The sequence below is a fragment of the Teleopsis dalmanni genome, chromosome 1 (genome assembly GCF_002237135.1).
Source record: "Teleopsis dalmanni isolate 2A chromosome 1, ASM223713v2, whole genome shotgun sequence".
NCBI classification, from domain to species: Eukaryota; Metazoa; Arthropoda; class Insecta; order Diptera; family Diopsidae; genus Teleopsis; species Teleopsis dalmanni.
In genome coordinates this window covers 74,116,086-74,129,505 of record NC_051846.1, presented here as the reverse complement: position 1 = coordinate 74,129,505, position 13,420 = coordinate 74,116,086, and the positions used below count along the sequence as shown (strand labels likewise).

Below are 13,420 nucleotides of genomic sequence, written 5' to 3'. Positions count from 1 at the left end.
TCGCGAACCCGATCCTTTGAGTAACCTCACAAGAAACTTACAGTGATGACAAAATAAATAATCTTTATGATCTTAATAATCAAAACGTGATATTACACATCCGGAAAATTTTTCACGCAAGGACATGTTATGTGACCTGTGACACCGCATTCACATATCTTTCATATCCCTGGTTTTACTTTTATGGCAAAAAAAATTACCATTTATTTAGCTGCAGTGTACAGAATTAACAACTTATATTTCAATTTCGTCATTTCCAAATAAGTGCCCACCTGTTACTCATGCAGACCAAAATCCACACTAAACAGTAAGTTTTTGTTGATGCAGTGGTTTTTCGAATGTTACTGTCACTGTTCCAGATAAAAAATATATAAAAAGATTTTATTTGACATATATCACTGAAACATTATTCATAAACCAGGAGCATGAAATTAAAAGCCTTTAAAAATGAAAACTTTTTTTATTATATTTTATTGACTAAATAAGAAATAATATGTGTATAGAATTGATAATTTTGCATTGCGACCTAGAGATCTATAGCGTCTTCCTCATGGATTCAAAGTTTTTCTCCGAGTTTGATTTTCTTAAATAAGAGATAATATATAGAATTATTGAACTGAGATGATTTTGAATTGCGACCGAGTTTTTCTCCGAGTTCAATTTTCTTAACAGTTGTACAATCAAACCCATTTTGGTATTTAGTTTGCTTATATGCATAAATGCATAAAATGCGGGTGAGGTGTTATTCCTTTACATACAAAATTTATAACATCCATTAAAATAATTTCATAGCATTGTAAGATGTTAATTCAAACTATACTGTCCTTTCAGATTATCTCTAATGATTCTTAAATTCATTTTGGTTATTTATTTGTAGGTTTTGTACCTTTAAACAGAGATACTATTTGTTTCCTGATAAATTTATCTGCTAAGTTCATGTCACATCTTCCGACATGATCCAGACCTGATTCTTTATATATGTTAATTTTGAGGAAACTTAAGGTACTCTGGTACTAGTTTTGGCATCCCATATAATTTGTATCTTTAGTGCCAAAATAAACCAGTTATACTCTTAAACATTTTCTTACAATAATTTTTTTGTAATTCGATCTTTAGGAATAGGAAGGAGAAATTTCTTGAGAGAGCTATTCAACTGCTCAAACCTCAATTGTTCAATTGCTATAATTTTAAAATATATTAAATAAGAGTATATAGAAGTCTTATCTATATTAAGAGTATATTCAATTATTATTATGGTATAAATCGAATAAACTGTTCACAGTACTCTACTTTTGATAACTTCACACTGATCAGAATCTATGGAGTGGTGCGAATGAAAGGAGCTGAGCACCAAAGTTTATATATGAATACGTGCTATTTCATTCCTAGAGCCATAGGAATAGTTCACGTAAGCGTTAATTATTTTTCACTTATTGTATTTGTACCACAACATATATTTCTAATTTTCAAACACTGAATGAATAAATATACAACCGTTATATCATGATTGTTTAAAGTAGAAAGTTCCTGCTTGTACCTAACTTAATTGTGATAATCTGCAGATCGTAATCTTTACATCACTACTCCTAGCATATTACATATTATTTGAAAATAGCGTATTTAAAAATAACGGGTTATTGCGGAATTTTAAACGGTTTTCGCTTAGTTCCACAAATAGCATAACGTGTTATAAGTTCCATGAACTTAAAGTTTCTCTAAAGTTAGTTCAATAAAACCTAGTGTAAGCTGTTTTAGCACTTAAGTGTTAATTGTTTCTACAATATAAAATAATAAAAAAATGGCAATAGCCGAAACTTCTATTTTTGTTTTAATTATTGTTGGAATTTAATATAGTTCGATTTCTTATGACAAATGATTATTGAGTAGCCTATAAAGATTATTGCTTGACTTTAAGATTCATGATTGTTTTTTCAAAAATATTAACTTATTTTATATACATGAAAGTTTGACATTTTTTATGCGTTGTTAGAGATTTGTGGCGCATTTTATTATATCATATGAAAATATAATTACACAGCGGAAACTACAAAATGTGTTAATCGTCCAAACCAGCATCGTGCATCAATATACAGAAAATAACAAAGTTGTTTAATCAGCAGCGAACGATGAAGCACTATGTTTCTGTGTAGAGTTCACAGTTTTAAACTGCGCGCCATAACATCAATCACTTTTGGTGTTTAGATGTGTTCCAAAGAAACAAAATTGTTATTAATTGCAAAAATAAAATTTATTTCACTGAAAAGAGTTATTTAATTTTACAATTTATAAATAATTATAAGTGATAAGTGATAGATATTATTATTTATATATATAGATATTGTTTAATTAGCAATACTTAAGTGTCAACACATATTATTCAAAAAATATTTTATTATTTTTTAACTTGTAAAATGCAGTTATTAATAATCTTATCCTGTATTCTGAGATAAAAAAGTCAGATTTATTTTGTAAGAAATTTTAATAGTTCTATCTTGTTTTTATTACAGATTATATCTTTTAATCGGAGAGAGCATAGCACTGAGAGTGACTGAGCAATATATATGAAGCAATATGGGGAATGGAATGAACAAAGTAAGTTATATAAATAATTATATGTTATGGGTTTAGGATTAATAATTATGAATTTGTTAATAAATAATTAACGTCTCGGAAATATACAGAATTACAAACATATAAATTGTTTAAAACTATGTTTGAATGTATTATGTATTTCATGTCATGTACAAGATATTACATTTAGAATCGGTTATTATCTAAAATATATATGTACTAAAAGTTATATAAATATATTTCTTCTAAATAACTTTACTCATTAATTTTACAAGAAAAATTATTCATTCATAGAAGCATGTTATAAATATTTTTATATACTTTACAAATTTAACATAAGCATAATTTATTTGTTTTAATATAACAATAAATTATATAAATTAATATATTAAATATATAAAGAACATATTATGTTTTATTTGCGCTCCAAAATATTAAATGAAATATTTATAAAAAAAATTGACAGTTCAAAATATTTGTTTTGACTTCTTCCTTTGCGCACACTTCGCTGTACGATTTTTGACAGTTCTTATGACGTTTCAATGACGTTTGGCGAAAAATCATTATTTTTAGTCGATTTTAAATTCTTGTTTGTGTTCTTTAATATTAATATTTTTAAGTTTTACGTAGAAGAGTATATGCCTAATAGTAAAAAATGGCTTGTAGAATTGGATTTGGAAAGTTGTTAAATTAAAACATAAACCCTTTTATGTAGTAAAAGTAAAATAAAATTATTTTTTGATTTAGGTGTTGCCTGGATTATACGTGGGAAATTACAGGGACTCGAAGGACGTACAACAATTGGATAAATTTCAAATAACGCATATAGTAGCCATACATGACAGTCCTAGGCGATTGCTGCCAGTGAGTACTAGTTTGGTTTCAATATATTCATCTAAATTAATTCAATAAATAATTTTTAAATGCAGGACAAACATTATTTGTGCGTCATGGCGGCAGATACACCGGATCAGAATTTGTCACAATATTTTTCAGTTTGTAATGATTTTATACATGCAGCACGTTTACGTGAAGGCAATGTACTTATACATTGCTTGGCGGGCATGTCTCGTTCGGTAACAGTTGCTGTTGCATACATAATGACCGCAACAAATTTAACTTGGAAGGAAGCTTTAAAAGTAGTTAGAGCTGGACGCGCGATTGCAAATCCAAATACTGGTTTTCAAGCACAATTAAATGAATTTGAAGCGTTTCGCTTGATTGAGGAGAGGCGTCGTCTGCGTGAACGTTTTCCATCACTGGCACTTGAACAATTGGATTATAGCAAGTGTGTAGATGCATTAGAATTACATGATACTTTGTTAAAAAAGAAGGACATTTGTGAAGGAAATTGTGCACGCAGTGAAAAATGTCCAACAGGTATTGAAAACAAAAATTGTGATTGTGTCGATTGTAAAATTATGAAAAGTTGTGAAACGGGCATTGTCATGAATACTAATGAAAATAAAGATGGTATGGCTTATGATATAACATTCGGTGTTAATGAAAATGCCTCACAAAGCAACTTAATTGGAAAAAGAAAAACTTCAAAAAAATTTCTAGAAGCGTTGCTTCCTATAGAACCTGGCGGGTTAGAACTGATGAATAACTGTGTACTTTACACTGCAAATATCGAAGAAATAAAAGATTATTATAATAAGAAATTATAATAAGAAATTTGTGATACATTGTCACATTGTCAGTAAAATTATTTTTTATTTATATAATTGATTAAATTATAAAAAAAGTTAACTTTCCATCTGCTTTAATTAGAAGACTTATTTTAAATCGTACAGTAAAGGAGCTTGTATTTTTTAATTTTTAACAACTTTAAATTGTAATTATAAGCCCGAACATTTATATATATTTATATATATCCATTAAGTTAACTCTGAAGTTACTATAACGTTATATCTTAAATTTAAAAAGCTATATATAATAATAATCGCAATTGAAGTATATTTATTAATTTCATGTTTGTTTGAATAAATTTTTTAACGAAATGAAAAATATTTTTTTTTCTAAATTCTTTTTCCTCTTGAAATTACTGTTAATATTATAAGAAAATAAAAACTAGCTATATAAACCTAACATTTCAATTAAAGTATATTTATTTATTTGGTATGCTTAATTATTTAATTTATTAAGCATATAAATACTCTTTGAAGTAATAAACTACCCTTAGTTTTATCATTAAATTTAATGACTGCAACTACTTTTTAAAATTAGAAATGTGATTTATTTATAAAATAGATATTGCCCTGAATATCTAAAAAATATCTTAATTTCTTTAGGTGTTTGTAATATGGACCCCGCTAAAGGTCTTTTTCGACGTAGACCGTCCTCTGCATCGACGCGTTCACGTCTACTAACACAATCATCTTCAACTACTTCTACCACCGCTGCTGGTTTAACTGGCTTAGCAGCCAGCGTACAATCGTGTCCGACCTCACCGAATCACTCACCGGCAATACGACTTTCTCTGGGCGAACAAAAAATACCTGAAGATGAAGAAACTAATTTAAGTCCAACGACTTCAACGGAAGCTGCAGCTTATGCAGCAGCAATAACTGCATCAAAAAATGAAAAACAAGAAATGTTAGAAAACTCTCCAACAAGATCACCACGTATTCGAAGTGCTGGATCTCGGTTAACTACAACAACGACCTCAATAAAAACTGCAAATACAACACGACAAAATTCGGAAAAAACAAATGGCAGCAGCTGTATTACCAGTGATGAACAAGGAGGTACACACTTACAACGTAGTGCTAGCACAATTAGTGGTTTAGGTGTACGTCCACGCAGTAGCCCTGCTGGTTTGCATTCATATACAGGTACGGTAGGCTCTGTTCCATCATCCGTCCATGGTTCTCGTGTTGATTTACGTGATAGCGATAAAGGTTCAGCTATTTATTTAGGCTGTACAGCACCACGCAATTCTACACTTTCATTGTCATCTCGCGGTTCATCTGGCAGCTCTGCACCTCCGTCTCCTGCTCGCACTCCACCAGTTAGTCCTAGATCTGGTGTTAGAAGGTAATATTATATATAATGTCACTTACTGAGACATTTGTGTATCGTTTATATGTGGTTTATCGTAACAATGACTTTAAAATTTATTATCACATAGAGAATAGAATAAATAATTGCTTAATTTGTTAAATTTAATAATATAAGCGTTTAAGGTGTATTCTAGTGCACCTTTAGGAATCACTGTGATATCTCTACATTGCAATATAAAATATCTCGTAAATGTACTTACAAAAAGTGAAGATAAACATAACATTAGATCTTACCATATCATCTTACTTCAAAGTAGTGCTTCGTAGACAACATTATTGAAGCTTTGAGCATCTTACTGTCTAGTATCCTTGCGCTCGATTTGGTATTTTAAGCAATTATCGCCTTAATCTTCTAGTACTTTGCTCTATTATTTGTTTGAAAACATCATTCTAATTGTTGGTCTTATAAGCGATCAACCTTAATAAATAAGCTATGTGGAATAAGTTGGCTTAGCAAAGCTATTTTGTGTGTTCATCTATTTTTGCATCTGCTTTGGAACAAAACAGCTCTGTTCCGTAACGCTTATTTTTCCCATTAAGGAATTATAAAAATTTTGTGGATATATAATATATCTAAGGCCTTGTGTATTAATATTTATTATATGTTAACTTAATCCTATACATTATCTACTCATTAAACCATTTTCATTTGGAAACGCTAAGAAGTTTCCCGATAGTACTAGAGAACTTTTCCATTACACTAGTTATTAGTCTTTCTGTCTAATAAATTTATATCCATATAATTATATTGCCACTCGAATATACAAGCTACCGATTAACTTTTCTACTTAACATAATCTGAAGTCTTTTACAATTAGATTCCATTGAAAGGAAAAAGTGTTTGTTAGTGAGAAGCACTTCTATATCAAACTGTTTCTATCTTAATATATTTAAGTAAATCGAATCATAGTCTTTCCAAGAACGTACAATTCTACTACTCAGAACCATTCGTCAAATTCGACGACCCAGTGCCGTTTATCATTTAGTTTACAGTCATTGTGTATGAAATAATCTTAGATATTTTTATATTCACGTCTGTTCCGTCGATAAGTGGTATTTTGTTTTGAAATATAAACGTTTTTCTTGTAGTAGATCATTATAAGTAACCATATCAAACACTATTAATATATCCGTATATATATTCTATTTATAATGGAACTAGTAGCTCATTAACTCTGAGATGGTAACCTCGGCCCGTTAGTAACTAAAATTACGTTTGATTTTTATTCTTATACTTCGATTTTTTAAAATACTTATCGAAAATTTTTATTTATGTATTTTAAAATATTTTAAATTTACTAGTAGAAATTGTAATGATTTCATTTACATTATTTGATTTTATAATTAATAAAATCGATTTAAAATTGCTCGCTATTTGGAACTCTATGATTTTGCACTGCATTTATGAAATAACAACTTTAGTCCAATTTCGTCCCAATTGTTTTTATTTTAAATACACCAAAAAACAAAATAAATCCATTAGACTAACTATTTCTGGTGTATTGATAGACCAAATGCTTGACAAAAGTGCTAGTAACTTAAGTTACCGCTGGGGCAAAATCGGTTAAAACGCATACTAACAGTAAACATATATAAAGGAGATATTCCAGGCTTCAGGTAAATTACTCTATAAGGTACGAAATAATTTTTTTTTTTTTTTGAAATGACAGAATTGTGTCCACGTCCTCAAATTCAAGTACTCTGCATACTTGCATATATATTATTTGTATATATATTGTTTACATTTATAAAATTTATATACCGAATATTGTATTTATGTATATTGATTAATTAACCCGCAATTTTATTGTACAAAAGATTTATTTAATTAAATATTAAATACATATATGTCATCATAGAATATTACTAAATAAATAGTACAGAGATGTTTTCTTGAAATCATATATAGCACACCTCTAGAGCATGGACTGTGTACTCTATTTAGTCCTACCCTTTCCTGTCACATTTTCTTTACTCAAACAGATTCTAACCCATGTATACATACTTATAATTCCTTTCATGTTATCTGCTGTAAAGATCTCCACGGGCCTCAACAACAACAACAGCCTATATTTAGCGTCATTCATCTAAAATAAAATGAATGCATGAAATATAAAATCTAAATTGTTTTTATAAATAGATGTTGTTAATAAGCTTATTAAGGAAATATGCTTCGACAGTTTAATAAAGTAATTTTTTTCTATATTACAGATCGACAAGTTTAGTTAAGAAGCAAAGATGAAACGATTGGATACGGAGCTGTGCGTAAATGATTAATGCATTTTCTTAATTTCACATTGAAATTGAACGATTTTTCATTTTAATTGAAAATCCATGTTGGAAAAACTTTGTCTGTTGTTTTTTTTTGTTGTTTTGAATAGTCGCGAATGACGTCAATGAGAAAACAAAAACAAAAGTATTTTGTATATAAAAGCTTAAGAAGCTTTTTAACTAAAGTATTGTTACTATTTAAAATATTATGAATTGATATTCATAATGGAATTTTGAAAATTTGAAAAGCAATTACGATTTCTAAAATCTTAAAACTCTACACTTGCAATTAAAATTTAGTTTCTAAACTTTTATAATGCAACCTAATTCTTCCTCTAGACTAAGAAATTATTTTCGCATTTTCATAATATTGTTAAAAAATTTTAAAACTCTATTAACCAAATCCAACGCTTTAAAAACACATCAACACAAATATATATATACTTTATATATACATACTATATATACTATAAGATGAAAACAAAATTAGTAATTAAAAATTAAATAAATTTTAAAGATTACTTATATTTACAACACAACAACTATGACCTGCTGAAAAACACCGACCAAAACGTTATCATATCATAATACATAAAATATTTATTTCTTAATTTTTTCTTATATAAATTAATTTAAATTCAATAATTTGTATTGCTTATATATATAATTTATATTCATAATTTTTTTTAGTTTTTCTAAAAACATCGTGTGTTATTTTTAAATTTATTAACATATAACATAAATATATATTTATAATTTCTACTCTATAATTGTTATTAAATCTGTTGCAATAAGTTTTTTAACAATAATTAATCATATATATAAAAATTTATATCTGGTATTCTGATTTCTATAATTTAAACGTAAATAATATCTTTACAAATAGATGATTAAAACAATATTAAGTGAACAAAACTATAAAACAAAGTATATATTTATATTTGTTTTGCACAAAAATTATTTTACTAGTTTTATTTATATATTTTATATTGAAAAAATATTATCACAAATTAAATGAAAGGCGCACAGTTGTATTTATTTTTTGTTTTTACTAAGTAAAGATGTATAATAAGTGATTAAAACTATAAAAAAAATATATATTTATTTTTATTTCACAAAATTTGTTCTACAGTTTTATTTATATATTTTTTATAGAAAACACATTACCACAAATCAAATGATAGAAGAGCCATTTTTTTTTTTTTGCTAAGTAAAGATATAAGTGAAAAAAGTATAAAATAAAATAATTTTTTATTTGTGCTTTACATAAAAATAAGATCAAGCATAGCGAAACTGAAATATTAATTCTGAAATAATTAAAAAAATATTAATTTTATTTTAATAATACACAATTGTAAATTTAGCGTATTTAGTATATTATTTATTTTATATTTATTTTATTTATTATTTTATATCATTTATTTTGTTTGTTATTTTATATTATTTATTTTATTTATTATTTTATGTTATTTATTTTATTTATTATTTTATATTATTTATTTATGTAGTATTTTTTGCTATATATAATTTTTCAGTAATTTTATTAATATATTTAAATATCTATACGTATGGAGCAGTACTCCTTCTAACATTCATATGGAGTGTTATTGCAACGTTCAATAATTTTAATTTTATTATGGAAAATGGCAAACTTAAGATTGTAAAAACGTTTTCATTTCCGTTGATGCTATTGATTTCATTTTATAATTAATAAGAAAATTATTTTTTTGTTGTATTGAAAAAAAAGAATATTGTGTGGAAAAAATTAGTCGATGAATGTAGATTAATTTTTAAAGTCATCTCTAGCTTTTATAATATCAGATGCGTTTAAAAGTTTATTATTTTATCACTTTATTGATTACAGAGTTACAGTAAAATACCTCTGTTATGTTATAAATAATATATTTTTTAAAAATTGTTATTAGAAATATATTTGGTTAAGTTGTGTTATATCAAATTATAATAGGAGAATATAAATATATAATATTTTTTATACATATTATGAATTATTCTTATAAATATTGTTTATAAATATGTAATACCGATATCCTTGTAAAACTATTTATTTTTATATAAAATTATTTATATTTGTATTATTATTTATTTATTTATATATATCAAATAAATTATGTAAAGCTTTTACCAATTACTTGAAATAATATGATATGTTATACTAAAAACATAAATAATATAAACTGATTATTTTATGGAGAATACCTAAATATCTGCTCATATGTATAGATATAAAATTTGTCATATTTGAAATATGTCATATTAATTTTAATTCATTTATATTTTTTAAAATACCGCAATATCACCTCATTAAACTAAGCAATCAACTCTGTACAATTCCAACTATAATTAATTGATAAATATCAAATGAATGTTATAAAAAAAATATATATTAAGTATTATATAAATATTGGAAAACTATATTAACAAATTTCTAATAAAAATGTCTGACATACTTTCTTTATTAAAGGAAGAAATACTTCATGCTTTCGAAGTTAAAAACTATATAATATTAAAATTTTTATATTATTTTAATGAAATTACATAAAATTTTATAGTTTATTTTATTATCATAAAAAATTTTATATAAAATATTTTAATTTTAAAAATGTGAGTTTCATATATTACTTATTTATTATTTAATTCATTATTTTAAAATTATATAAAATTTTATATTATGTTTTTGTTTTATTTTTTTTTAATGACAAAAATGTAATATTTAATTTTATTATTTCATAACCATATAAAATTCTATATTAAATTACATAAGATTTTTATTTTTATTTATTATTATATATATTTGTTATTGTATTTATTTATTATTATATTTATTTATTATATTTATTTATTGTTATATTTATTTATTATAATACATTTATTTATTTAGATATCATTATTTTTATTTTATTATTTTTGAGTTTTTTCATATTTTGTGTTCCTTTTTAGTGTTGGTTTTATTTATTTTGTATTTTTGTTTTATTTTAAAACCATATAAAATTTAAAAAATGTGTAGATATTATATATTGCTTTTTTATTATTTTAGTACTCTACAAAATTTCATATTTTGTTTTATTTCATTAAAACTATAAATGAATTAATTATTTATAAAAAAATTTATTTGAATTATTTTTAAAAAAATTTATTTAAATTATTTTAAAAAAAATTTTCGAACCCCAATTTTTTAATTGTCTTATTTGTTAAAAATACAATTGATTTTTTGATTTAAATAATTAAATATTTTTAATATAATGTGTTGTTTCTATTAAAGTTTAAAATAGAGATATCAAATTTAAGAAGAAAAATTAAATTTGTTGTACATTTAAAAATAAAAGTTAATTGGTTTCAAATATTTTTAAAATTTTATTAAAAATTTGTTGAAATTTGAATGCAACCACATATGAGATATATAAAAACGAATAAATTTATATATAAATATTGTTAATAGAAAATACTATTTAATATATAATTAGCACAAATTGTTACAAAGTTTTTCTCTAAAAAAAAAAACAAAAATAATTAAAAATGTTGGATTTTTAAAATTATTAAATTAAGGATATTTTTATACCATGCGTAGTAAATACGAAAGAAATTTTAGATACCCAAGCGATTAGTGAATAAATAAAATAAGTAATTTTAAATTTTTTATTTTTATAAACAGCATTGATAAGTTGCTTAAAATGAAACATAATTGTTTAGTATTGAATTTTAGCCGTAGAAGTTGTTAAATATATTATTGTTGCGTATATAATAAATAATTTTTTACATTTTTATTAAAACCGATATAAAAATTTTTTTAAAAATAATTGCTTAATTATTTTGAGAACTAAAACAATAAAAAATGCTCAAACTATAATAAAAATGAGCAATAAACGTTTATAAATATATGTTAAGTTTAAAATTTATTAGAATAAATTGTTGAACAAAAGAAGTGTGCTTATAGCTTAAAATGGCCTCAATATATAAGAAAAAAGTATTTATATATATTTTGCATTAAAATTATATAATTGGATTAAATGTATATATATAATATAGAAAAGCATAAGCAATTGCATTTTGTTGATTAGTAATTGTTTAAAAAGCAAAAATAGCATTTAAAAAAATTTAACCCACAATATATATTGGAATAAAATAATATACATTGTTCTATAATAATAAATCTAATAATATTATAAAAATGAAATATATTTTATTGAGAATAAAGAATTTTAAAATCACACAAATGAAACAAAGGACACCTACCTATATAAATCTAACTAATGATAAATATTTTATTTTATGTATAATTGAAGCAATATGTGGATTTTATGAAAATTGTTAAAGAAATCACATAAAAATATTATTGATGATTGGAAACAATATATAAAATTTTAATAAATTATATATATTTTATTGCATTATATTAAAATAATTGTTTTATTGTTCGCTGAGGATGGATATTTGGTAATTCTCTTAACAGCTGTATGGTCAGTCAAAAATTGAGTCACGCATAAACATGTCTATTCCCAATGTGTGCCCTAACTGCAGCTGTTCTCCCATGACATCGCCCATCTGTTTTCCTATCCTACCACACACACAAACCTTCGTCCAATTGATCTTTAGGCGTGCCCCATTGAAGTGACCAGTTTTCTCCGGTCGGATCTAGGTTAACGTCAAGTTCATCCCACTCACCTAACTTTCCCCATCCTCTCACCCCCTTCATCTTCCCCAACCACTACCCATCCACTTCCTTACCTATGTAATCGTCTTGTATATCCTTTCGTGTTATTTGCTTACAGGTCCCAGCGGGTTACAACAACAACAACAGCCAAAAATCTAACTAATTAAAAATAATACACCAAAATTTTTTTTGTTGCAATTTCACTATTGTAAGATAAAAACCCCGCTATTGAAAATAATAGTTTATACTAAGAATTTAGTTTCTTACGTCAAAATGAAGGAAAATATCAATGTTAAAAATTAATTTAATAATTGTTTTATTTAAGATTTGTTTGGATGCTTTTAGTGGCTGCGAATCAGTTCGTAGACTTTCATAGAAAGGTTGCATTGGATCAATAATTAAGGAATGTTTTCAATGCAATGGTGTTGGATTTTTAACTAGAATTAATGGCATAACTGTCAGTTATTATATAGAACAACTCTTAGATTTTTATGTCTGACCTAAAACATTCATTTAACCAACGCTGCTTTAAAATAAAATATTTGAATATATATTTTTTTATAATCGATTTTTTATTACTTTTTACCATTAAAGTTATAATTTTGCTAATAGTGAAATATTATTCTTTTAATTTGAAATATTTTTATTTAATTACAACATTGATAATAATTTTAGTTTTATATATTTTAATATTATTACATGTCTCACAGATAAATTACATATAATTCAGTTATATATTAATGAACACTTGATTTTAAATGCAATATTTATTGAATTTTTACTAAGTATATAATTCGGAAGTATATAATTCAATTTGAATAATTTTTAGTTTTAATATTGAGCA

At 24.8% G+C, this 13,420-nt stretch overlaps 1 protein-coding gene across 3 annotated transcripts; it reads left to right on the top strand.

Moving 5' to 3' along the window:
* Positions 1-2,513: 2,513 nt before the first annotated feature.
* Positions 2,514-8,028, top strand: LOC119670247 (tyrosine-protein phosphatase vhp-1). 3 transcript variants are annotated; one of them, XM_038080426.1, is made up of 5 exons: positions 2,514-2,592; positions 3,319-3,435; positions 3,501-3,951; positions 4,866-5,610; positions 7,848-8,025. In XM_038080426.1, exons 1-5 carry the CDS (start codon positions 2,572-2,574, stop codon positions 7,876-7,878), a joined length of 1,365 nt encoding a protein of 454 aa, XP_037936354.1. In that variant the 5' UTR covers positions 2,514-2,571; the 3' UTR covers positions 7,879-8,025. The 3 variants fall into 3 exon arrangements, with proteins under 3 accessions (XP_037936354.1, XP_037936355.1, XP_037936353.1); XM_038080427.1 differs by lacking the exon at positions 2,514-2,592 and adding an exon at positions 3,046-3,252 and having other exon boundaries at positions 7,848-8,028; XM_038080425.1 differs by lacking the exon at positions 2,514-2,592 and adding an exon at positions 3,046-3,248 and having other exon boundaries at positions 7,848-8,027.
* Positions 8,029-13,420: the final 5,392 nt, after the last annotated feature.

Coding starts and splice junctions, on each gene's coding strand:
- LOC119670247 (XM_038080425.1), top strand. CDS start 3,114: ATGACGTTTGGCGAAAAATCATTATTTTTAGTCGATTTTAAATTCTTG. Junction 3,436..3,500: donor GTCCTAGGCGATTGCTGCCA/GTGAGTACTAGT, acceptor TTTTAAATGCAG/GACAAACATTATTTGTGCGT. Junction 3,952..4,865: donor CAGTGAAAAATGTCCAACAG/GTATTGAAAACA, acceptor TAATTTCTTTAG/GTGTTTGTAATATGGACCCC.